We start from the raw sequence: 26,198 nt of genomic DNA, 5'->3' as shown, positions 1-26,198 counted from the left end.
TACCGTCGTTTCTTGGGGTGCTAGTGTCTTTTGTACGTATTCAGCCCTCGCCTCTCTGCGTGCTTTGTGTAGGTTGGGATCCATGTTCCGGGGTATGGGTGCTACATTTAGTGTGTTGCGATACTCGTCCGGAATTGTTTCGTTCCTCTGTATCTCCTGAAGTTGATCGGCTCAGCCTAGTTTCTTCAGGAGCACCCTGCCAGTTGGGGTCTGCTGTAGTCTGCGCTGTTGGGAGACTAGTTGCGCCTCTTTCAATTCATCGAAGGTGTTGTGTAGTCCTAAGGCTAGGAGCTTTCCGGTTGAGGTGTTATGGGGAAAGTGGAGTGGGGTTTTGTAGGAATATCCTTCCGTTCCTGGGATTCGTTGCAAATAGCCCGCATGTTCGAGCCTAATCTGCGCTTGACAAATACCACTGTGACATGAACATCCAAAAACACTTTTACGTAAGCGATCTCTTACAAAGTTGAAATACTTTTTATTGAAGAGGTGTAGCGCGGCAGACACACCGCACCGATGATCTCCTTTTAGTGTTTTCTTCTGGACATGCTTAACGGAAAGCATGTTCGAAATAAAATCTGCTACAATAAACTGATGTTTGTCTAAATACAAAGTGAAAATTTATTTTATTAGGTGGTTTTCATATAAACTTAATAAAGCCAGACTAAGCGACGTTAATGTAAAGATTTGTTAGAGTAGTTTATAGAATGTTTGTCCTGCTTTCGAGATCTGTTCGACTTGCTCACGAGGGTGAAGAAGAAAATGAGCATTACTGGATTTATAAACTACACCTTCTGCGAGACACAAAATTACTTTTTGCTATGAGCCTAGGCGACAGAAAATACGAATTTGCCTATTTCTTTTTAGATATGATAATTGATGGCAGCCACTGGTTTGCAGGCTAATCCGTTTCAGCCGTAAAAGAGACCGATAAACTCAGCTTCCTGAAAAGACCACTTCTGGAAAAGAGAGCACTCCCTGTCGTGTGTCTGCGAACAAAGCTATTTTTCGGGAGAAGTTTTTTGCTCAAAAGACTTTCGAGTGTCCATGGGACAAGGGTATAAGGCCCGGGCCCTACCCGAGCACAAAGCTTCTAAGCCGAACCCTGCCCGATACCGGCCCGTGGCCGGGCCCGTGCTTTCGAGCCCACGCGGATCTTTGGAATGCTCTAATCTCGCGGTGCTTTTAGATCATTACGGATTACATCGGAAAGAGGCGTAATAAAATTATTCGCGTTATTACAAAGATGCGCTACCAGGCTACCACTGAACACGGCGTCTGCACTTTCAGGCCCTACAAAAAAATATCACTAAACGTGGCCTCTTAAGCGTTGCTCATTTTGTTTTCGTGACACTATTCAATTAACTTCGGTTTATCTGACTTTGAATGAACAACGGCTTGACTACATACGCATTTATCAAAGGTGGAAATTTCGCATTCACTGTCAACTTCAAGCACAGCCGTTCTCCGTTTTATCAGCCGGGCATGCGCCTGTGGACTGCGCTCGAAACTAGACGATAAGCAAAGATGTCATCACTGCGTCATCCGCGCGTATTTGTGGACACCGTACAACAGCCTCAGGTTGTTGTGCTTGAGGAAAGTTGGATTTTAACCAGAACAGAAAAAAAATATATATATAATGGAATTTTATAGCCTGTGAAAGCGATTTAACTGACAGGGACACATCAAATGAATAGTTCCCGACATTGCGTAAGAATGATAATCGCTGTACATACATCACAATGTCGTAGTTTTCGATCCATTTACCCGTTTTGTCGCACAGCCTCAAGATATCGTATCGTTGCAGGCACCGTGGGTAGTGACGTCCGCTTACCTGCAAGCTCTGATGACGTCAGTAGTTACGCCCACTTTGTTCCATTCCATGTATTCTGTCGCCCGCGGTAGGCACGCGTTAGTTTTTCACCAGCAGGCAGTGTCACTAGACATTCGGGGTGCGCGCCTTTTGCTCGGACATTTACGGAGCCCCGTCGCAGCGAAGCTAGGCACCGCACGCCTTTTGCAGGCAAGCATGGCTTTTATGACCATACGCGAAACAAACTAACGGCAATGTAGCAATTTGTCCTGGTAGAAAGGGCTCAACCTTCTTCGTTTGACGTGATTCGGGTAGGGTTTGAGTATGTGTAAAAGCACGCGTACTGGACAACCGCAAGCGTGAAGCGAAGGGCACGCATAATACTCACGATTTGCCGGTTCCAGCACTTCATTTGAAACCTTTTTTGTTCTTTTTTTCCCGTTTGGGGAAATAGCACTTGCTTAAATTATCTCTATTTTAGTTCAGGCCATCGCTGACACCTACATTCTTTCAACAAGACCTGGATACGGTGGTGGGTTGCCCAATGGATGTAAATCTTTCATCGTAACAATGTTCTGGTTCGGATCATAGAGCGCCGGGTGTGAACGTGCAATACAATCGTCTTTTATATTTCAACTCCTATACGCCTGTGAATCTGTGCCGTTCCATGCTTCAGACCGTCTAGTCTGTAGCTACGCTGAGTGCCGGCTCAATTTCACAACGCAGTTATGTTCCGAATTTATCGCCCTAACTGCTTAACTCGTTGAAGTAGCTTAGCTGTGCGTCGGCTTGGTGTTAACTTAGAATACGCAAGACGAGCGTGTCAACTGCCGATAGATAAATAACCATGACATGCTGTGTTTACTGCGATCTGCGTCGGTTTTGACATGGCTACGGCTTGCGGAAAAAATGTGTAGTTATACTTTTTTCTGTTCGGTAAACTACAGAGGACGCATTTGGCAGTTGGAACGATATTCTTATACTTTGATTTTTGTGCATGTCAACTTAAATCTTACATGCGGTTCCGCACTAGATCCTACACGTTTCGCTTCACACACCGTTCTGCTAGAAACCACATGCTGTAAAACTGGTGCTTATGTTTTGTTTTTATGTTTTATGCGCACTTATGTTATGTTTACGTTTAAATCTTATGTTTTTATGTGCACTTTGTTCTGCTTTCCTGCATGGCCCTAGTACTGCGGAAACCTTGAGTCGAAGGACTCGTGGTTTGTCTACTGCTAAGTAGCGATTACTAGTGCTCCTTCACATAAACTTCAGCACAATCTTGGGAGAGCTCTCTTCGTCATTTCTTTTCTTTCATTCTTATGCTCAAGGAAACAATGTCAGTGTGATCGTAGCACACTCATCGGCAGAAACCTGTCTGAGGCACATAGTAATACTTTGATGGCTGATTAATAATCTCGTTTCACGCTCTGATGTGCCTGGCCAGCACCGGTCTTCAAGCCTCCCTCCACAATGGCGAACATATCTCCCTTAGTGCTTGCATACCTTTGTTTCTGCTTGTGCTTAGCCTTGTTCGTTCCTATGTGCGTTCCTGTCGCTATGCTCGAAGCCTTTGACTCTGTGGTGTGGTGCTCCTTCAGACGGTGACTCCTGCCAAAAAATGTTGCGTCTTAGTTGGTCGTTTCGGCATGCCATGACACTTGGTTAGGGCTTCAGACTTCCTTTCTATTTGGCATTGTACTTTATTCGTGATTCGTTTGGCAACTTCAAATGTTTCTTCAGATCAGGCACACGACCGGCATACTCTAGCTTGCGCATTAAATTTAAGACGCATTCTTTTTTGCAGCGCACATATTTTAACGGGCTTTGGGATTCCATATGCATTTCGCGCTGTTGCTAATTTGGTTCAGATACAAAAAAACAAAAAAGGTTCATTCAAGACGCCACTTTCTTTATTCACCCTATCGGCGTCTGACACGGTTTTCTCTGGTAGTGGTGGTTGCGCATCTTGTTTGTTGATAGTTCCATGTAATTTGCCAACGCACATTTGGGCCACATATTTCTTTTCCACCTTGGTAGCACACATGACTCCATCAATGCCCATAACTTCTTTAGCACTCGGTTTCTCACGTCAAAAAAGCTTAATGCTCTTTCTAGTTCACGACGTAAGCTTTATGTCGTCGGAGCTACAACATAAAGCAAGGAAGTACAAATGACATCTATCCCAACCATCTAGCATCCACTTAGATGCACTTCTTGACACTGATCATGCATCCGTTGGAACTCCGCACACGCTCACCCTTAATACTTGCGTAAATAATGCGGCAGACTTTGATTGCTATTTACTTGACAACGCTGGGACTGCAGCACACACAAACGGGTACTTATCTACTTTATTCCCGGTATTGTCCATTTCGTTAGGCAAGTGATTCTGATGACCCACCACATAAAAATACAATTGCTGCTTCGTAACAAGCACACGTTCCTGGTTGACAACCTCACTGGCACATTCTAAACATCGTGCCGCTATCAGCAACACACTCGCATGGTGTCCAAAACGTAAGTTCACTTCTATTTCGAGAGCAACACCCTTTGTGTTTAAGGCACGTTACGTGACCACACGTTTTCTTTCCGAACTTGTGACGAAATTCTACTTGCTGTATAGCCCGGCATCACGTCGGTGTGGGCGTGGACGCATCATTTGCAGAGATGCCACCTTCATCGCCCGGCCCACCAACGTAGACGTCATAACAGTCGGTGCGTGCCCGCGGCTTTGTGATAGACCACGCTCTACCGTAGCGCCGGACTCGGACGCTCGCATTAGAGAGTTTTAGCAGAGCGTTTACGGTCCGCTCCGCTCAGACCAGCCCATCACAACAATTGGCATGCAGCCGCTCATCAAAACGCTACCGGGAACACTGACACGCGTGCGCACAGCACACTTAGCGGCAGCGGAACGTGGGACGCTGACCACGTTCCGCTAGGAACCTGATTTAGCGGTGCGTGAGGGGGCGTGTAGTTGCTTTCGTAATCGTTTTACCGCCAAGCTGAGAGCACGTCAGTGGCGTCTCTGGGAGACGCGATTGTTAGATAAGCGAAATCAATGCATTCTATGCAGCCACCGGCGCGCGTGAAACGTGTGCGGAGCGGAACGCAAGCAAACGCTCTGCTAAAACTGTCTATTAACCACCATTCTCCGCGTGTGCGACCGGCAGCCTTACGCCTCCGATGCGCGGAGTGCTGCAGCTGTGCGCGTGCAGAGCACAGAAACCCCGTGTCGGAGGAATGTGCATTTACTGCTGTTCACTCACTGTTTGCCAACGCTCGACGTTCATCCCGCACTGCTCCTAACACGGGTGTCGATGTCACGCGCAACCACGATGCGCACTAGTTTCGCAAACATCGTTGTAGAGTAACTTCAGGCACTACTTCGATGTAAAAGACTTTAGCATTTCAACCACGCGACAAGGCTTCTGGCATGCGACGACCTACCTGAGGACCCTCTACAGCAGGTTCTTAACAAGTGAACATCATGCAGGTGCAAAGAACCCAAGTAGGTTGAAATATTCGTCCATTTCTTATTATCCACTAAGGATTTCTGCGAGCGCTGTCAATGGCACCACTCGGCCTGCGCTAATATAAAGGATTCACATGCTCGGAAGATCGTATTCGTGGTTTTTCGGAGGTTGGATTCTGCAGAAATCGCGCCCGTTCTTTCACATGCTCTCTTGCTTTCTCTTTAGCTTTAGCTATCTCCGGCACTGCTGCCGTTTGGATTCTTTGGTATAACACATTGCAGACACATGTGCTTGAAAGGCTCGTAGATGCAGACCAACGCTAATAAAATCATTTACTCCTCTAAACACGCCGCCGGGTTACATTCTTTTTCTAGCGCATGTCATATCGCTTCATATGAAAGCGCAAAGGCATATCGGCGAGCATTATCACGTGTCTCAGATGCAATCATTCGAAGAAATGAAGCTCAGCCTTATGCAACACGGTCGACGCAGAGCTTATTCGTATAGTGGTACACTTGTTCGTTCCCGGCATTCTCTGACATTGGCAATCATCGTTGACAGCTACTGTAATTTCTTACCGGGCAGTTCACGCTTCCATCGTATCCTGCGTCGGGCTAGTAGATAAGCTAATCAACACTGCGCCTAGGTTTCTGATCCTGACAGATTTTTTCCAAGCCCTGCGAAGAAGCATGCTCGGCTGCTAAGGTGGCTCTCGTATACTGCCTGCACTGCATGCGGACTATGCCACCACTGCAGCCGTTGACGACTCTGACTTCACATCTAATAACGCTAATCCAATGCTTGGACTCCTTCGTCATTTTTTGTCTGCCACTGTGAGTGTAATTCTTAACCTCTAGAAAGCTCTAGTATAGCCCAAACTACAATACACATGCAGTTCCGAACCCCGGTGATCTAGTCCTGTCGCAGGCTATCGAATCGGTACAGAACCGGGCCAGCTGATTTATTCGGACTCACTGTTCATGAACTGCAAGGGTCTACCCTCTATGAACATTAACCTTAATCTTCCCTCCGTTGCTGTTTACCCCAGGTGCTTTCCGCCTTGTATTTCGTGAATGGTACCATAACACCACCTTTAACAACCAACTGTTTTCCTCCGTCGTACATGTCATCCCGTACCGACCATCAGTTTAAGGTTGGGGTTTCGTTGTGGCGCACCGACATCTGCCTCAATGCGTCCATTTTTTGCACCAGCAATGAATGGAACCACCTGCCTGCCTCCATCGCCACCATAATGAACACTGACCACTTGAAGTGTGCCCAGAATTTTGTGTGCCACTGCTCTTTGTACAGGCCTCGGGCCTATAGACTACAGAAACAAATTGAACTCTCGCTGCGAGCATTCCACCGTGTAGTTTTTCTCCGTGTCCTACAGATTAACTTCGCGTATCGAAATAAATATGTGTGGGCTAATGTTTACGTGAATTCGCACAACCCCTCGGTATACCTACGTTTCCTGTCGCCGGCGCACCAGGATTTCGTGGCATGCCGTGTGGCCGCGGCTCGCACGAACATGCCACTCCGCTCGTTTAATGGTACGTTAGTTCTAACAGCCCCCCCCTCCTCCCCACGCATTTCGTACGATAGATATTCCACACAAAACGAGGTGAATGCAGATTTATATTGCGAAAAGGGCGCGTGCCAAGTGTTTCTTTCATAAGCGACAAACAAGCTTACGCCGCGGCTTTCAGCCTCCAGAAAGGTTTGTTTCCCTCGTAGCGTTGAATTTTACGAAAGAAAGGGCACATACTTTCCCTGATAGTTGTTTTTCGCTTTAAGAGGTTCTATGCAATTTTTCGTAGCAGTCTTCGCTGCAGTACGGCCGCTTCAGCCTTAGTGGTACAAGTGATGTACTAGTAACAGAACAGAACTTTTCTAGGCCCAGTACCGGTTCTCTTTCTCGCCGCAATTGTCGCGCCGTTTCCTAGGGAGCGGGCACGAAAAGAGTTTGTTCAGCACCGGATTTCTGCCTTAGGTGCTAGCGACATTTTCTGTTGTTCACTACCACGATGGTCATTGAAGTAAATGTACCCCGTCGCACTTTGCCCTGTTACGATTCGCCCAACATTTCCCCAGTATTTCACAGAACAAGTCTACTTTTTCTCGCAACGCGAACGCCGACTCATGATTGAAGGCTTATTGCTGACAAGCATATAAACTAGACAAAGCCCTACCCAAACTCCTGAAAAAGAAGGCTTAAGGAAAACCCACCCGGGACACCATTGAAGAGATTCAATCAATATACAGATCACAATAATTGTTTTCCTTTGGCACGCTAATAAACGTCATTGAATAAATTGCCGCTACTTTTTGAATGTGGTTTGCCTCCTATGTGCGATGGGCTTCTTTGTTCTTCCAAAGCATGCGCGTAGAATCAAGTGGAGGCTTACAGCCAAATTCTTAGCAATGCGATGTTACATGTGACTTACATCTGTTTTTCATAGTGGCGAAATGTACCTCCAATAATGCATTGACACGTTTGGCCGTTACGTAATCCTAATGTCAGCGAAATATGAGACATTGTCTCGGCACGGTACAAATCTCTAGCCTTGTTTTTTCTGGCCAGTATCATGCTCAACACAACTTGCTGTCTGCACGTGCGACTGCATCACTCCGCACATGCTGGAGAATTTCTTCGCCCATGAAATCATAGCTTTAGCCTTGTAAGGATTTGAAACCATTTTTTAACCTTTCCAGGAGCTTATACACGCACTCGTTTTATTTTGTAGCAAATAGAAGCTGTAAGGAGCACATGTTTGAATCCATCATTGGTGGCAAGTCTTCATCAACGCGCTGAAGCTTCCTTTATAACTCGTACCGGCGTGCGACAAGCACACATGTTCGCATTCATATTCAAACAATAGCTGCTGCGAGTGCTTAACAGCAGTGCTTGGCCAGTTTTGTGGAGTGTTTCAAGACGACACCCGTATGGTCGTTTCACTTCTGCATGTTTTCCCGTCCGAGCGCTGGAATTTCGCATTTTTTCAGCTTGGAGCTTTCAGGCTGGCAGCTCAGTGGCTTTGGCACTGCGGTACACGAGGTAGAGGATTCAATTCCCGTACTTCGCAGCCACATTCTGAAGAGGCAGAATGCAACTACTTGCGTGCAGAGCTGCTTGCATTCCAGAAACGTAGCTGGTCAAAACGAATTTCTAGCCCTCTGCTACGGCGTCCTTTATAACACAATGGCTTTCCCAGACATTCTGGATGCATGTCGGTACGTCATGTGTACTATTGTATTCTTTACAGCCGATCTTTTTCAGTGCTCAGTTTCAAACCCGTACGTAAGTCCAGTTGCCCGGCTCTCCACGATTACACTGGTTACTCGGGTTCAATTTCACTACATCGACACTCCACCCAGCTCTCGTTATGCAACAGCCGCGCCTCGTGCCAGGTGAAGCGTCCATTTCAACTTACCAGAACCTCAGCTCCGTAATAGCATAATCGGGGCATAAATTTAACTATTACCTGGGCGCGAACTTTCTCTTAGACACACAACGAAAGCAAGCCCGACATACAAGCTTAGCACTGCGTACCCATGCCTGAAAGGATGAAATAAAGTACCCTTAAACAATTCGCCTAGTGCATGAGCGACCTCCTTTTTTTATTGACTAGAAGCACGCATCTTACAGCTGGCAACTAAAAAAGTTGCGGGACGCGTTTCACAACCACCGATCAACCAATCATGGATACGCATGTTACTGCTTATAAGAGGGGCTCTCATTGGAAGTTTTTTCTTTGTCTCTCCCGCGGGGGCGCGAGTATTCGAGGGGCTCAAGTATTTCGAGGAATGCACATAAGCCACTATTCTGAGCTCTAAGAGCACAATGTGAGCAGCCACGATGAGGGAAATACCTTAAGAGGAAGTTTTAGCTCGGGCTCCACTCCAGCGTGGCGTATTCAAATGCATGTAAAACGCAAAAACTTTTTTGGGATGACCCCTGGACCGATATTAATGAAATTTCTTCCATTTGACAGAGAAAAAGTTAAATGCTACAGACTGTTGAAGCAGATTTCTGATTTAGGGCCTCAATTTTGTAAAGAATTTTCAAACATTCGAAGGTTTCAAAAAGAATACAAGCATGAAGTTTACAAATTGATAGCTCTGAATCAAGCACGGATATCGGGGTTATAGAAATGGCATCAATTATATCATTGAAAGTGGACAAATTCTATGTCATGTCATATCTTACGGGAATTTGTTACCTTCATTACAAGGGTTCTGCAAAAGCAGTATTTCCATATTGCAAAATTTTGTGTCATTCATGTCTAAAATATCAATTTTGTACGCTTTAGATGTACTATTCGCACACTATTCGATGCAGTTCACAAAATTGTGGTATCATTTTTCATTGCCGAGCTAGAGCTGCAAACTTGACATTCTTGCTCTGCAAATGGTCAGTACTCGCAAACGTTTAATGCAAAATTGGCGACTTATGTCAAGAATTCGAAACCATCAGTCACTACATTATAAATTCTTTTTTATGTAACAAACCTCAAATCTGAAGTGGTTGCCGAGAAAAAGGAATTCTTCTTTTACATGTATTTAGATAGCAGCACCCGAGCTAAAGCTTTCTGTTAAGTCGTAGGCCTGCCTCTGTCGACCAAAATTGTTTTTTCCGCCAACACACGGACAAGAATTTGTCAAAAATTATTTGTACTACATCGGTCCTGAATCGTCGATGCGTACTCCCGTGGGGGGCCTACATGTGGCATTGATGGATGCGTGTGTCTTGGCTACTACATTGCATATGTTGTATGAAGTGATATACTGTGCACCAAAGGTCTCCCATAGTTGCTGACGGACCCCCTCGTCACTTAAATTTACAGCGTGTGTGGTCATAATGCACAAACTTTTGCTTCCGGAGTCGTCCACCCACGGTGGATTGCGCCGCGGTGTTCGCAAATTGTGCCGTTACGCGAATGGCGTCCGTCCTCCCAATTGTTCATTTAGCAACTCCTTGCTACCTTTGCGATACCTGGCTAGCTTGCGAAAGCTGGTTTCCTTGTCTTCTATACCATGCACCAGCTCTCGTCATTAACGCAGCCACGAGCATCACGACATTGCATTCCTCCTTCTCCAGCGTAGCTGTCTATCGCAAGGTTCTGGCGGATCGCGTCCGCGCATAAACGCACAATGCATACGTGGGCTGATCCCGAAGATAGTTCAATGCCGGACCGCCTTGCGGCGGAGGTGAAGCAGGCTTGGCGCACTCCTCATGTGAGGGCCGATCCTGCCGATGGTTCAATAACGGGCCGGCACCCGGCGGTGGTGCAGTGAGAGGGCACTGACTTTTTCCTCTTCCAATATTCTTATTCCGAGTGACACGCATGTTGCATGACTCTGGCAGCCGAAATGGTGACAGCCGAGTGCAAACTCTTTCCTGTCTCTTTGGAGGTGTACGGCTTTCACTCCTCTAGCACAAGCCTTCCCGACATTCCGTGCTCCACCCCTATCAACAAAGTACAGCTGAGGTTTTGATTCTGCTTGTAGTTCCCGGCTTGCGGTAAAAAGGCGCCACTACACGTCGCTCATTCCGTTATGAACGAAAGTATTCCTTACTGGCTACTAGTCCTGCCTCCTTAGGGTAAGGTCTATTCCATTGAAACCAGTCTTGTGTACAATTTCGCTGAGCCCTGCCACCTAACCGGTCCTATTCAGCCCCAGTCATACATTACACTAATTTACGCGGCACAAATCGAAAGTACAAGCGATCCCGACTTCGTATGCCGGCGCGACGAGCAAAGTGCGAGTGAAACCTGAACGGTTCTGCCTTTTGTGAGTGCGTACGTAGAAGAAAAGGGCCTCAAACCTAACGCGCGGCTAGCTAGCCCAAGCAATGCTTCATTTGAAATGTTGCCTGCCTGTGCAAATTCAGTTTCGAAATCCACATTCTGGGCACACTGCAGGGCAGTGGACATACGTAAACTTCACGAAGCGGTCCAGGTATGCGAAGAGCTTCCGATCATTCTTTCAAGACTACCACTGCCTGGGTCTTTTCTAATCCACTTTCGGCGCAAGTACATTTTAATAAGAAAAGGTATTTGGCATGCAGCACCAACATGGCCATCGACTAAGCAGATTTTGTGGCTAAGGAATGGAAGAGGTTGGTTGAGTTGATATGGGCTAACCTTGGTAACGGCACTGCAAGGTACAAGAGAAAAAAAATCTCGAGCACTCCGTACAGATTGTTAACCAGTGAAGCGTGCGACCGCGGTGTTTATCACAGGGTTAATCCCGATGATTCCTCAGCTTTTGTCAATGATTGAGTGATGGAAAAAATGATTCTTGTGCACTCGGAATGGTACTTAGAGCGGTTCAACATCTATCCGAACGCCATGATGGGCTTTTGTCGAGGTCGCTCGTCCAAGGACAACGTCATTGACATCGTAACGTGGGTCCAAATTAAAATAAGCCTCAAGCGCCTATTAGGGGCACTTTTTCTAGATATAAAAGGATAATACTACAATGTCGCCCATGAGGACATACTGAATTCACTTGACGCTGCTGGAGTTGGTGGCCTGATGTATCGGTGGCTTCGGGATATTTGACAGAGGTGCTTTGTCCTACAGACTGACGACGGCCCAACTTCAGAACATTACATCTGCCGTGATGTGCCGCAGGGTGGAGTGCTACGCGCTATTTTGTTCAACCTCGTCCTGGTAGAACTAGCGGAGTATCTATCGCAGACAGTGTGTCTCGATATACGCCGACGACATTTGCATCTGGGCCTCTGCGGTGACTCGCCCTAAGGTACAAGCCAGACTTCAGCGGGCGGCAGCCATGATGGCGTCCTATCTCCGAGAACAAGGCCTCAGTGTGTCTCCTGAATGGTGCGCATTGGTTGGCCTTACGCGCAAACAAACGTCATTGTATCCTGTTTCAATCAATGGTCAAGCTGTATCCTATGTTAAGACTCATCGCTTTTCGGGTGTAATAATTGACCGCAACCTCTCGTGGAGTCCTCACTGCGTCTATCTGAAGTTGGTTGGCATTGTACTGGTCTTCAAATTTATCTGCGGGAAAAAGTGGGGCACACCAGTCCATTCTATGATGCAGCTCCATAGAGTACTGTTTCTCGGACTCCTTCATTAGTCTACCAGTGTTGTCCAATGCATGCAAGGCGAACTTTCGTGCCATGTGGAGCATAAACGGTCAAGCCTTACTCACGTGTTTAGGGCTGCCTCGGTGCACCTCAACAGCAGCAGCAATTGTCATCGCTGGGGACTATATAAATCAGACACGTGTAGCTGTCGCCTTTCTGAGCTCACAATCGTCATCTGTCAAGGATCCCCGACCATCAATTGGCCTCCCTACCAGCCGAGAGACCTCAAGCGAGCTTTTCTAGGGTTATTCAAGTCCATCAAGAGTACTTGCCGTCGTCTTTTAAACCGGTCGCGAAGCCTTCATCTCCACTGTGGTGCCTCCGAAAACCTCAAGTGAATTGTGCTATTCCTGGTATTACGAAGACGTTCAATCATCCATCGCCGGCTCTGAAGCAACTTACGCTCCTGTTACTACAACAAACGTATCATGACCGCATACATATCTATATATACCGATGGTTGGACCTCGCCTGCCAGCTCAACTGCCGCAGTCATCGTTCCAGCTAAGCAGGTTACAGTTAGATTGAAATTCTCACACTCGACTACATCTACGTCTGCAGAACTTGCAGCTCCCCATGGCGCTATGACATGCGTCACCGAAGAGCCAACAGAGAAATGGGTCGTATTTTCTGATTCTAAGGCAGCTCTTAACAGTACCAAGTCGGCATTATACCGCAGAGCTTATGAGCAGATTATATCTGACATCAGGGAAGTGCACCACTCTGCTCTACAAAGAGGGCACAACTTCATATTTCAATGGATTACTGCTCACTGTGGCAACGTCGGCAACAACCTAGCTGACAAGGCTGCCCACAAAGATACGCAGACGCGTCCAACACCTTTAGTGAGGTCGGTCGCTGCCAGGGAACTTCACCTACTTGCACGCAAAAGTCACAAGATCTCTGGATTTCAAGTGCCTTCAATTGTCGATTACGTAAACTGGACCCCACGCTGCGGCTACAACTGACATCTAGCCTTTCCCACGGCGAAACAACCTTGCTGTGCCCTTTGTGGCTGGCAGTAGCATTCACGAACGTATACTCGTATCGTTTGGGCATGGCGGAAAGCCCGATGTGCGACTCCTGTGGGTGCGAGGAAACCATCGAGCATCTATTGAGTACCTGCACTCGCTACGATGTACAACGCCCCTCTCTGTGGACGACTTTACACCGACTGGACTCAAGACCGTTCACTAAAGATACTCGGACCGTGGCCACACCTGTCACTGGCACGAAAAGCGATTCGTACACTGGTGCAATACTGGAAGTGCACCTGCTTGAGACCATTTCGAGTGTCCCTGTGTGTAATGCCCCTCCCACACGCAATCTTTGCTTACTCTCGACCTTTTTACTGTTTCTATTCCCCTCTCCCTTACCCCCAGTGTGGGGTAGCAAAGCGGGTGCTCTTCTGGTTGACTTCCCTGCCATTCCCGTCCTTGCTTTCTCTCTCTTCCTTCTCAGTGACTGGTTACGTCTTCGCGTTAATCACGCTACACAGGCTCGCCTGCAGCGTCGAGAATGGCGTCAGAGACGGTACGCCCGCAGTCCCCCATTGTCGCTTACGTTCAACGTCTCTAGTTTGCTCGGCGGCGTAGTTAGCAGCATACGCCCGCCATTGCCGCTTTCTATTTTTCGACTACGAATGACTCGTACCCCCGTAAGCGCGGCCTCCCCATTACGATGACAGACGATAAGTAAAATTCTCCGCTGGAATGATGAGCAGCAATGGAGCCAGCTGTGAAAATGACGATGATCACGGTGGCGCGGGCTACGAGCCAGTGCTCTGAAAGAAAACGCGCGAGCATCGTGATAGTTTTCTGTACACAGGCGGGGACGGACGGATTTCGGTTTCGCCTAGCCAATAAAGCTTCGCTTTAAAATGGCAGCGCGCTGAGCATACCGTCGCATTCTCTTACCTAAGTACACATTTTGCGGCAATACTTAAGTGATCGCGTGCTTTCATAGGTTTAGCAATCCATGTTCTGACGGGTGTGCAATACATTTAGGTTCATGTCACTATTTCGAGCACTGCATGCCTAGTGACACGTACAGTGGCCGAAGCTGGCGTAAGAGAACATTACTAACACGCGGACATAGCTGCCGGAAGGAGCACAGGGTGTCGGAATCTTCATTACATTCAATAACCGACAACGTGGCGTACTGGCGGTGAAAGATCTCACTGTCTCAAGCATCAGTTAAATGGTGTACTCATTATTCACTCAGCTTGGGCCCAGAAAACTAGCTACTCTCATTTATAGTCGCGAGCCTAGTGGTCGGTTGCTGAAATATAATCTGACAGGCGAAGTCTCACGTGGCTATATGAAAGGATCTTATCCATTTTTTTTTTGTCGCAGTAGCATCGACTCACTCTAGTTCCTTACACAACACTTCCGGTTCATCTCTTGACACAATGGGGGATGAAATTCAAAATAAATAACAAAAATAGCAACATATCCTGCAGTAAAAAATCGTGGGTTTCATTATAGATAAATGAGAGCATAAGTTAACTAACCCGTCGCGTTAATGAAGTGTCTGGAATAATTAGAATAAGAAATGACTACATGCCGTTCAGATCGTTGACTTTAGATCAGCCACGTCAGGACGACTTCGGCGAAATCTCTGGACACTCGGACGAAGAAAGTTGATTGACGTCACTACTCACATCACACACAAGAAGGTGGCATATTTACCCGCTAATTACTGAAAAAATTGCCTCCGCGTTCACTTCATTCATTGGGTTTGCATAAAGCTAACCTAAAGAACACTAACGCAGACGCGCGAGTTCCACAAAGACACCTTAGTGAGACTAGGATTGATTATGTTTTCCGTATTCACATTTACGTGCAATGTAACAGCTTGGTGGCTTATAAGAATTCTTGGATTTATTGGCATTCTTTAGCTATTTATGCATTCTGGTCATACCTAACTGGCGCTTACACCAAGTAACCGAAATTGTTTACTACCTCGGCCCACCAAATGTCCTCTCATGGGCGTTCTTAGATCGTCACTGTTCCAGCGTCGTCATCCGGCCCTCGCCATGTCATCGGCTTCATACCATTGCCATCATGCCATCTTCGTTACATTGCTTTCCTCGTTCCTTCGACATACTGTCCTAATAAGGATGTCGCCATTCTGTCGGGATAGCGCCATCGTCGTCATGCATTCTTTGTCATCTGGTCGTTGCAGTTCTATCGTTATTTGGCATTGCCGTCATACAACTGCCGGCACGTACCCTGTCGAGCATTTCTCGTTTTGCATTTTCTTCGAAGTAGTTATCGTTACGTCATCGTTACACTGTCATAATTTAATGATCGTTATCTCGGTATGCCTTCGTTATTTATTTTCGCGTCATCCCTACGTCGTTACCACACATTCGTCATGCTCATGGCCGAAATAAGCGAGTGTCATTGCAATGTAGGGCGATACCGGGGACAGTATTATGTGGCACATGTTTGAATCTGAAGATGTTGCAAATTACCGCTGTAGGTTCTAAGTAAACGCGTCTTGTGCAATAGGGCGTGATACTGCACTGTGCGAATGCTTGCAGCATAACTGTCGGGAGTCCTTCACAGCAGTAACTGGCTGTCCCCTGCAGCAACTGCATTTGCAAAGCATGTTTACACTGCGTTCTTATTTTTTCTTTCTCTTCGAGTGCAGGAAATGGCCGACACGTCGGTTTGGGCACCAGGCCACGACCACGTTTTCACTCGCTCATACACGGATTCGCTGAGGGAAATGTGCGAGTGGTACCATCCGAGTCGGACCCGAATTCCCGAGCTTTACGAAGGCTTCTTTCGCGATACTCTGAGAAGCAGAAGCGCCAGGCCTTCTGACATGGCTCGAGCCGCCGCGGCGGATTCTCCGTCCACATCCCGTGGTACCCCGAGTCAACACGTCGTGTTCAGTAACTACTGCCTTTAAATTTTCTCTAGGCAACTGTCTTTTAGTCTTGTAAGTATTGAACATCTCTGCGAACGGTTCATTGCTTTAGGTATCTAAGACCCAGATTGTGAAGCGTTGAGTGAGTTTTTGAGCGCTCACACGACACCGTAGCTGCACCTCTCAATTGTCAGAAATGACCGAACACCTCAGTAGCGGTACACCGAGCCTAGGTGTCGCGTTCATTACTCGACAAAGTACTTCAACCGGCCAGTCGCGCCACAATTTTGCGTTTGTTCACTGCCTTTCTTCATGCTCGGGAAAACTTCCATGCAGCACATACTAGGCAACACAAATCTGTGTCTGGTGTCTCTGATGTCGCTCAACTCATTTCTCATTGACGCTTTGCATGTTAATACATTTCCGAAGTTTATTAAATTACTACTTATATATTTAGGCGAAACACGAAAATCGGAGTTTCTCCATGCGAGGGCACACATTACCTTAATTCTGTTCATCGACGCTGCATTTGCAGATTTTTAGACCTTGGTGCATGGTAGTTGGCACATTGCATACCGCATGTTGTCGTACTTTCACCACAGGTCCATTTATACAAACCTGAACTCGCGGGGAGCAACCTGGGAACACAAGTGCAGCTCTTTCAGACATGTTTAGTTTCTTCACGTTCGATGTGTATTGCGCTATGAAGTCACGATACACCTCATGCCGCACACGTCTAAATGTATATTTAGTTCGCCAAAAAATGTTTTCAGCGCCCTCGCTCCGAACTAGCCGACCATGATTTCATCACTTTAACCGACTGACATTGATGAGAATCAATGTTTTACGTTAGGCATTGCAGTGCTCCGCTGCCAGTCCTACTATATAGGTTATTGGCGTCCGACAAGGAACTGTCTGACAGCTATTCTGCCTTAGTCGACGTCAGCCGGTTTTACCGATTCCTACTCACTTCGGGCCTGAAAGCCGAGATCTGGCTTGAGTGTTACTGAGCATAGCATCGTTCTTGACATCGGCTTTCACCGATGTCGACAAGCGATTGAAAAGTTGTTCCTACTGGTTCGCGCTTTCAACATTACGACATGAAATCGAGACTGATATGTCGCGTTTAGGATGTTGTTAATTTGCAAAAATCGATACATTGGCAAAATCTGACGCAACACAGACAAATTGAAGCAATGCAGGCGTTGTTTCATTTGACCTACAGCTTGCCCGTATTTCTTTCAATCGCTTGGGCGATTCTTCGAGACCGCGCATACTCACGTTCCGGCGAGATCTGAAAGGCAATCCTGCCTTCCGATACTATCGGTGTGACTCGTCCCCCTCCACTTCCGGAGGAGTCGGCGGAACTGCATTCCCTAGCAACATTCAGACTACATGGCTGCAGTGAACTACGCATTGATTGATTGATTGATTGATTGATTGATTGATTGATTGATTGATTGATTGATTGATTGATTGATTGATTGATTGAAAACTTTATTATTCCGCCGAGCTGGGGTGCCCGACTCTTAATCTACACGTAGGTATGGGGGGGAGGACGAAGCAGTCCCCGCGCGTTGAGGACGGTGTCTTCACGGTCTCAACGGCCAGGCCAGGCTCGACGCTGGTCGTCTTCAGCCTTGCTCTGGAGCAAGGCCTCCCAGGCTTCTCTACTGTCAATGTTTTCCTTGGCCCCTGGGGAGCCAGCACACTCCCATATTATATGGTCTAGCGTACCTTTTTGCTTACACATATTGCAGAGGACGTCGTCATAGTCCCTCGTCTGTGTTAAGTAGAGCCAACGTGGTGATGTATAATTGTTTCCCTGGAGGCGTCGCCAAATGCGAGCGTTCTCCAAAGAGAGAGACCGATGCGGAGGCGGGAAGATTCTTCTTTCGGCTTTGTAATGATCTACAATTTCCCTGCACGTGAATATGCTAACTGTTATCCCAGGAACTTCCTGCTCTAGAGTTGCCCGATGGTAGAGTTCTCGGGCGAGCTCATGAGCGGCTTCGTTGCCTGGGACTTCTTCATGGGCTGGTACCCAAATAAAAGATATGTCCCTCCTGGGAGGGTTTTTGAGTAGAATGTGGAGGGCTTCTTCCGAGATTCTCCTTTTGTTAAAATTTCGGATAGCTAATTTGTTATCGCATAATATTACTCGCGCTTTTGTGCCCGCACAAGCGAGCGCTACTGCAACCTCCTCTGCTGTTCCTTGTGCTCCATGTGCACGAGGGTCGCCCGTAAAGCCGAAGAGGTTGCAGTGAACTATGCAGTGGCATGCACCAGCTAGTATAAACGCAGTCGTCTCATAGGTTGTTACACTGGGGAACAGTCCTGTATTTCGCTAACTTTTCGCGTTCTTACACTTCCAACCTCTCTGGCTCGTTACGCAGACGCGGTCATTGCTTCAATTCGATGAACTTTCAATGGATTTGATCACACTACCCATGATATGCGTGCATGCCATGACTTCAATGAGGTACGATGGCACTTTCATGTACGTCATTCTCTAACCATCGTACTGGCGTAGTGCTCATTTCTTTAACTGTATTACATATAAAATCTAGGAACGTAACGTACTCGTGGCGTGCATGACATGAATAATATAAAAGGCCTGGTCATTTCCAGAAATTCGCTACAGTGGCAAAGTCTTGTGCAACAGAAGTTACAGCAACGCAGGCGTTGTTTCACGTGGCCCTGCGTCCTCACGTGACATGTCGGGGGTGCGTCTCGTGGAGGGCTCGTGTAACTCAATTGCTTACTTTACATACGAACGTTTTCTCATCTGGTACATTATGGAGCCTCCAATGAAGCTGGACAACCAACTGCTGGCGCAATGTTTCGTATAACGTCAATCACTACCATACGTAGCACTTGCATAATTTTTTCTTTCAAGTGGTGGACCCAACCGATCCTCCACTATATGCACCATATAATGTGGACATTTCATTTGGAGATCAGTGCTGCACAATTTCTCGTACCGCTCCTAATGTCTGTCCATCATTTCTAGGCACCTACATAGTGCCAATGCAGTTCCGCAGCTGACGTGAACACAAACGCACCCTCGTGTACACCAAATGGACAAACGCAAATCGAGGATAGAGCAAAAAAAAGATACGCCAAACTGGTTCCATGTGCCCGTGTACACTTTTAGTCAGGTTAAACCGGAAAATACATTCTGAATCCAATGGGATATTTAGAGTAGAATAAAATGTTCGTGAACATGAAATAGGCTTATTATAACAGCTTCACATCATATGAGCAGCCTGTAGGAGGGATTACTACTATCCTTTCTTTGTTTTTTTTTGGGGGGGGGGAGCGGTGGGATGAGGGCGGGCTGGTTGGCAGAGCAGTCACGATCAACATCCCGGGATTGCTACCAAAAAAACTGCTTTACAAACGCCAGATCAGCCCTTCCGGCACAAGTCCGCATAGTCCTGTCCTAACATAGTTCTTTTTTGGCCGCCTTCCATCTGTCCAAGGTTATCAGCGTAGTCTTGGAGGCGACGCCAACCCCAACGACGATGACTACGCCCGTAAGTGCACGTGGCGGCACAATCGAGCTTGCTGGCTTTTCTACGAGCTCGAGCAGTGGAATTCCCTGCTCGCCAAGGGCTGCTTCGAGCTGCTTGTGCACAAGTGTTACGAATTGGAGCTCGTGGGATTCAGATGTTCACTCTTGGACAATCCGAGTAACTACGACGTCTTTCAGACTGCATTGCTGATCATCGTACTGCTCCAGCGGCACAGGTCAGCCACTTGAGCACCATTTCAATTTTTCATTAAATTGTCCTTGTAGAATTGGGCTGACACTTTCTGCGACTATTATGATGCGCAACGTAAACAAACGCTGAGAGCGTAATGCCAGACCCAAGTGGCTGCATTGTCCTTAAAGACTAAAAGAAACGTCGAGAAAATGCGCACACATACAAGTTAAACGGCACAAAAATATTCCTGATTTTTCCTTAAACAGTCAAGTCGCTTAGGCAATCGTTTCATTTGCTTGGGCTATCTACCAGCCAAACTATCAAACCCTTTACTAGATCCAAGTGGACGGGGCGTTCATCACCTAGCATGGGCACATGATCTTTAAACTAAAGATCTAGGTCAGACGCCTCTGCCTTCACATTTCCTGGGTTGCGGAAGTCTGGCTCTATTTCATAAGAGGGATTTAACGCAAGGCAACTACTGTGGCGTAAAGTATTCGACACTTTTCATGTCGGGAACAGAGGCGCAAGCTTCACAGCGATACGTGCTTTTCGACGCAAGGATACCTTTTATTACTTGCAGTGTTGAAACTACACGGATGTGCATTATAAGCGCTCACTGTGTCTTCTGTTCCTGCTTGTTGCGTTTGTGTAGCGTGACAAACGAGCTCGTTCAGACAGACTGTCACATGTAACGCACGACTTTTCTTCCTTTTGCAGTTGCCTGACACGCGTAGTTGTCGACGTGGTAGGAGCAAAGCTAGAGCGCCGATTGTTCTGGCATGCCATGGCTGAAAGCAAAGATCGGGTACGGTTCCTAGACTTGAGGGCCGACATCTACGACGGCGAAGACCCCGTGAGTGCGCCGCAATCACTTGTGCGAAAATGCTTACATTAAACCGATGCTTCCGACCCAATCAAATCCCGTATTGATATTAGGCATCCTAACCCAATTGTTTTTTTTTATTTCTTGTGAGCAGGTAAGCGCGCCCTATCTTGAAGGCAATCGGTGGTGGGTACACCGGCTACAATAGCCGAGGTGCCTTCAGGCTTCGTATTCGCTGTGTTCTCGAGTGCCTAGTGTTGGACTTCACAGAAGGATATGTTCACTGCAATCTAGTATACAGCCGATAAAAATGGCCTTTCTTCACACAGCTGTCAGGTAATTTGCTGCAGCCATTGGTTCTTCACCGTCTTCGGCGAAACCTTCTTATTGCGACAGCAATTTTATGAACAATCAAGGCGAATTTGCATCGTCGGCATCGCCGTGGTGTTCCGTATAAAGTACATGTGCCGTGCGCCTTCGGCTGTAGGCGCGAGGGGGAGAGCGGTGACTCCTCGCTCAAACGGAGAAGCGGGGAGGGGGCGCGTCGACTTTTCGCGTCCACATCTTTTGTGGCGTCTCTTGTAATTTGTGCGTGTTCTGGCGTCTTCTGTGTCGAAAGGACGTGCTCTTCGGGGCTCCATGGCGGCGACGGAATCGTAAGTTTTTATGCATGCTTTCAGCTTGCTGGTGTTTGATTTGCGGATTTTTCTGGCCTTTAAATGATAATTTGGTGGTTTTCTTCCTTTTTTCGCATCTCGTATTTCCTGTGCGTGGGTGCCTTTCGTGTACATTTGGTGTTGCAGGATGGTTAGAGCGTTCTTTCGCGCCACGTCCTTCAATACGTGCAGCCGGGTGGGACGTTGAGTGTTTGTAGGCTTTAAATGGTAGCTTGGAGGTGGCAAGACTAGTAGCTATTAGTGGTTTTACTGTGCGTGTTTTGGTGGGAACGTGAGAGCGTGGCCACATGGTTCACCGCGTGCGAGAGCGCATCATACCTTCGGTCTCCGCGGCATTACGTTTGAAACTGGGTTGAGTTGCTTTGCCACATTTTCAGGATTTGGATTTATTGCGTATCGGCTTTTGCTAAAAGGCACGTGCTCTGCTTTGATATAGTATTGCAGTATCTGCATCAGTAGCATCAGTATTATAGTATTTGCAAAAAAAACCGTGCCATACATGGCGAGAAAGTCGACACTGAGCTGCAGAAAATGGAGGCTTCCCAGGAAGAGCTTGTCAGCCAAGTGGAAGAGCTCAAAGCTGAGCTAAATAGGGAGCGTGATGCACGGAAGGTAGTTGAAAATGACTTGAAGCAGCCGAGGAAAAGCTCAACAGTGCCGCGATTGTGAACGATAATGTGCGTGACAATGGAACGCAGACACCCACACGCGACAGGAGAAAGAGTGCTAACAAAGTACGTGGAATGCATGCAGGGTGCTGAAGGGTTAGCTGGAAAGAGCGGCACCTACCTTGAAGCCGACATGCGGAAAAAGCAGCCCAGGGGACAATGCCCCTTGTCGAGTGCGAATCACGTGGAAAGGACAAAGGGAGGCAGGGAGAGGTAGAAGAGAGTGAAATGGTGATTATCTCCGGCGGCTCAAACCTGACTAGGTGCTCAAAATCAATTCTGGACAGGGTGAAAGGCGATAAAATAGTGGTGGTAGGGACATTTCCAGGGTGGACACTGGGTCCTGTCATGGAACGAGCAAAAAGAAAGCTCGCGGAAAATGCCCGAGTGTGTAACCTTGTCATAGTAGCAGGTGGGCTAAATGACGTCCTCCATAGGAAAGGCACAAGACTAGCCCAGCGCTTGGCGAAGGAAGTGGAGGACTTGCGCGAGCTATCCCCTGAGGTGCACATCGTGGTGTGCAGGGTGCCGGAGGTGCCTGTACGTGACGGTCACGTACAAAGAGCCTTAACACTGCTAATGAGGCAATATGGAAAATTAGCCGAGAGAAAGGCTTCGAGGATGTCGAAGTAAACAGGGAAGTGCGAAGGTGTGGTGGTTTTAAATGAGACGGGATCCACTGCAATTACAGGCAGCCAAGAGAAGTGGGCTTGCGACTTGGTGGTCACGTCATTGCTTTTCTGGGGGCCCGCGGGTGCTCAGGAGGTCAGAGTATATAGTAATTAAGGTCCCCTAGGGGAACCTCAGAAGAGCATCACCGTCGGTAACAGGAAAAGGAGGAAAGCAAGAAAGAGAGCTCGCCATGCAATAGGCTACATAGACATGCATGGCAGCAGAACAAAGGAAAAGTGGGCAGAGATTGAGGAGCAGTTAAGTAGAGAACAAAAATAAGTGTGTATGTGGTTACGGAAACGCACCTTAGAGACTCGAAAGAGCCGCCAGTTATTGAGAATTGTTTGGGAAGGGTGCAACAGAACTAAGTCGGAAAGAAAGGGAGGGGAGTCGGAATGCTCATCAATCAGGGATCGAAATGGAAAAGAGTACATTCAAAATGTCAAGAGCATCTTTGGCTATCAAGTACACTGAGTGGGGAAAAAACTTGGCTGGCCGTTACGTATTTGTGGACCGGAAATTGCACACTATAGATAGTTAGTGGAAGGCATAAGCGCTGCTATTAAGGGTTTCCGGAATGGTTCGGAAATTGTCCTATTAGGTCACATGAATGCCCACATACAGGATTTAGATGGCTATACCGACAACAACGGGGCGTCAATGCTAGACCACTGTGAGCAAGATAACCTCGTTATCGTGAATAGAGGACCTAAGCGTGTAGGGCAGATCCCGTGGGAAGTGGGAGACCGGCAATTGACCATTGATTACTGTCTGATGACAGAAGGAATTCAGGATAAGTTGAGAGAAATGATCATTGCTGAGGAAGGGTATAGCAGCACAGGGAGTGACCATAAACGCATCATTTCGGAAATGGGATCTGTAGTAGAGAAAGTGCGCAAGCAGCGCAAAATGGCCAGTCCAAAATTTGAAGGCTGGACAAATAGCAAATGTAGTCACTAGAATCAAGGAAGAACTTGGTAAATGGACAAGGAAGGAGTGGGAATATGGTGAGCTTCTAAGTGTAATAACGACAGGCGAGAGCACAGGCAGGCAAAGAAGGCGCAGTCGCCGCAGGATGCACAGGAAGTATACCGGCAGAAAAAGTCCATGGTTCAAATACTGGTGCAGGCAAAATTAAAAGCTGAAAGATGAAATACGTGGAGTTAAAAATTCAATACGTGAGAAAAAGAAGGCCGCACCTAGAATATTTTAGAGCCACATAAAGTTATTAGGCAGGAAGTCAAGAACAGTACAACCACATATTCTAGACGAAGATGAAAACAATCTGGAAGGAGATGCGGCAATAAATTACATCGGAAAAATAACAGCAAAATCTTTCCAAAGCAATGGCGAGGTTACATTTGAAGGAAAAAACAGCATGAAAGAGACTGAAGTGGAAATGGAGCTGGTGCTGACAAATTTTAGCCGGAGGAAAGCGGAAGATATAATTCTTAAGCGTACAGCCACAGGGCTAGACAAGGTTCCCATTAGGCTTACCAATATACTAGGATGAAAAAGTAAGGGAGCTCTGGTTAAAGTTGGCGACAGACAGTTGCGGCAAAGTAGGATAAATTTAATATAAAAAGGTGAGGGTAAGACAGATTCAATTCACTCGTATAGACCGTTGACCATTACATCGATAATATACAGGCTAGCAATGCAGGCAATCATATTAAAGCTTCAAGCATGGGCAGAAAATAATGGCATTTTGGAAGAACTTCAGAACGGCTTCAGAATAGGTAGGCGTTTAGATAACTTTGTTCTTACTCAGTGTATTTAAATACCAAAAGTAGAAAGCAGACCGTTATATGTGGCCTTTTTAGAGGTTACAGGCCCCTATGACAACGTAGACCACAACATTTTGTGGGACATCTTGGAAGAGGAAGGCTTAGACTACGATTGTCTACAGCTTTTGAGAGAAATTTAGCTAGAAAATACCGTTTGCGTTGAATGGGAAGGGATGAGGGGCGAGGAGAAAGTTCATATCAACAAGGAACTGAGGCAGGGGCAACTGAGGCAGCAGTCAGCTGTGGGTTCGAAGCCTGCCAACCCGAACTAGTTGATAGCTTCGCGTTCTCTGTGTTCTCGGGGGGCCTAGTCCGCACTGAAGCGAAGTGCAGCACGAAGGAGACTTCGCAGGCCGCTGCTGCCGCTCAACACGCCAGCATTTAGATAGGGAGCATCTGCGGCCATTGAGGGAGATGTGGTATTGTTTGTCTGTGCGCGCGTGACACCATGTTTCTTAATTTAGTTAGTAATCGAAGGTTTACACAGGTTTACACAGTACAGTTTTTGCGCATGGCTGTCTGATAATTTCCTTTTGCGATGACCATTTCGCTTTTCGGGCGATGCTGCAGTTTCTTATTTTTTGTAGCTCCTTTGCAATTACGCATACTTTCGTAATACTTCTTATTCAGTTTGCCTGCCTTGTGCCGTTTTTTTTTGCTTGTGTGTCTGAGCCACAGCCCTGTCAGTTACTCCTGGGCGTAGTACCTGAATGATAGATTCACTACAGATTCACTACCCAGCACCTCCGCCAGATATGTTACGTAGGAAGACGCAGAGGTAAAGCTAGGTACAAGTATATTTACAAGGAAGATACGCTGCGCTTGGCCAAGAGGCAGCAGCCCGCGCTAGCTTCTAATTGTCGTCGTCGTCTTCCCACTGCTCGCCCTTTCATGATCGCACATATTGTTCCGTAGCAATATAACTACGCAGCATCGGCTTATATTTGATAGTAGCGTGTCGTGGCATCACCTGACTTATGCTTGCCGTAAACTAGCGAGTCTCACTTGCTTGCTTTTCTACATCACTTTTCACGCCATTATGTTTACATCTGTAGCAATTGCTTTTGCCCTTATCATATTATGCTATGCAACTAATGCTTTCACTTCCTGTTCGCACTGACGTTCTATTCCGAGAAATCTTTCTTAACGTTCCACATGGCTGCGTCCGAATTTCAGGTGACAATCTATTCAGCAATGTGTACATGAAAACCCTCTTAATGGATCATTCCGAAAGGAATGCGCTGGCCCGCGATCTTTAGGTGGCGTCTTACAGTTGCTAGTTCGTTAACTAAGTGTGGCGATGCATGGCGACAGTGTCTCTACGCCCGAGTTTTTAATCGGCTTGATGCATTTCATTTTAGGTTGTCCTTGTTATATTATTTTTTTCCGCTGACTTTTCGTTTATACTTCGTTTTGTTTGACTTGTTCTTCAATATGGGTGTTTCAAAAGTTCAATACGTGTAAATTCAATTTTTTACAATTTGTGTGCCCTGCGACGACCCTTCCTTTTATATACTGTGACTCACCCTATAGCCTAGGCTGCCGGACCTGGTCACGCCTGTAA

At 47.0% G+C, this 26,198-nt stretch overlaps 1 protein-coding gene across 4 annotated transcripts in view; it reads left to right on the top strand.

The window, feature by feature from the left end:
- Positions 1-1,864: 1,864 nt before the first annotated feature.
- LOC139061276 (uncharacterized) overlaps positions 1,865-26,198 on the top strand; it is a 48,695-nt gene continuing 24,361 nt past the window's right edge. For 3 of the 4 annotated variants that reach the window (XM_070541000.1, XM_070540999.1, XM_070540998.1), the window contains exons 1-4: positions 1,865-2,020; positions 16,073-16,319; positions 19,780-20,047; positions 20,725-20,860. In XM_070541000.1, coding sequence (XP_070397101.1) covers positions 1,880-2,020; positions 16,073-16,319; positions 19,780-20,047; positions 20,725-20,860 — 792 coding nt within the window. In that variant the 5' untranslated portion in view covers positions 1,865-1,879. The remainder of the gene's footprint in view (positions 2,021-16,072; positions 16,320-19,779; positions 20,048-20,724; positions 20,861-26,198) is intronic. The other variant, XM_070541001.1, reaches the window with a different exon arrangement.

The sequence above is a fragment of the Dermacentor albipictus genome, chromosome 6, assembly GCF_038994185.2.
Source record: "Dermacentor albipictus isolate Rhodes 1998 colony chromosome 6, USDA_Dalb.pri_finalv2, whole genome shotgun sequence".
NCBI classification, from domain to species: Eukaryota; Metazoa; Arthropoda; class Arachnida; order Ixodida; family Ixodidae; genus Dermacentor; species Dermacentor albipictus.
The sequence above is the reverse complement of the archived record's forward strand: the minus strand, read 5'-3'. Positions and strand labels throughout refer to the sequence as shown.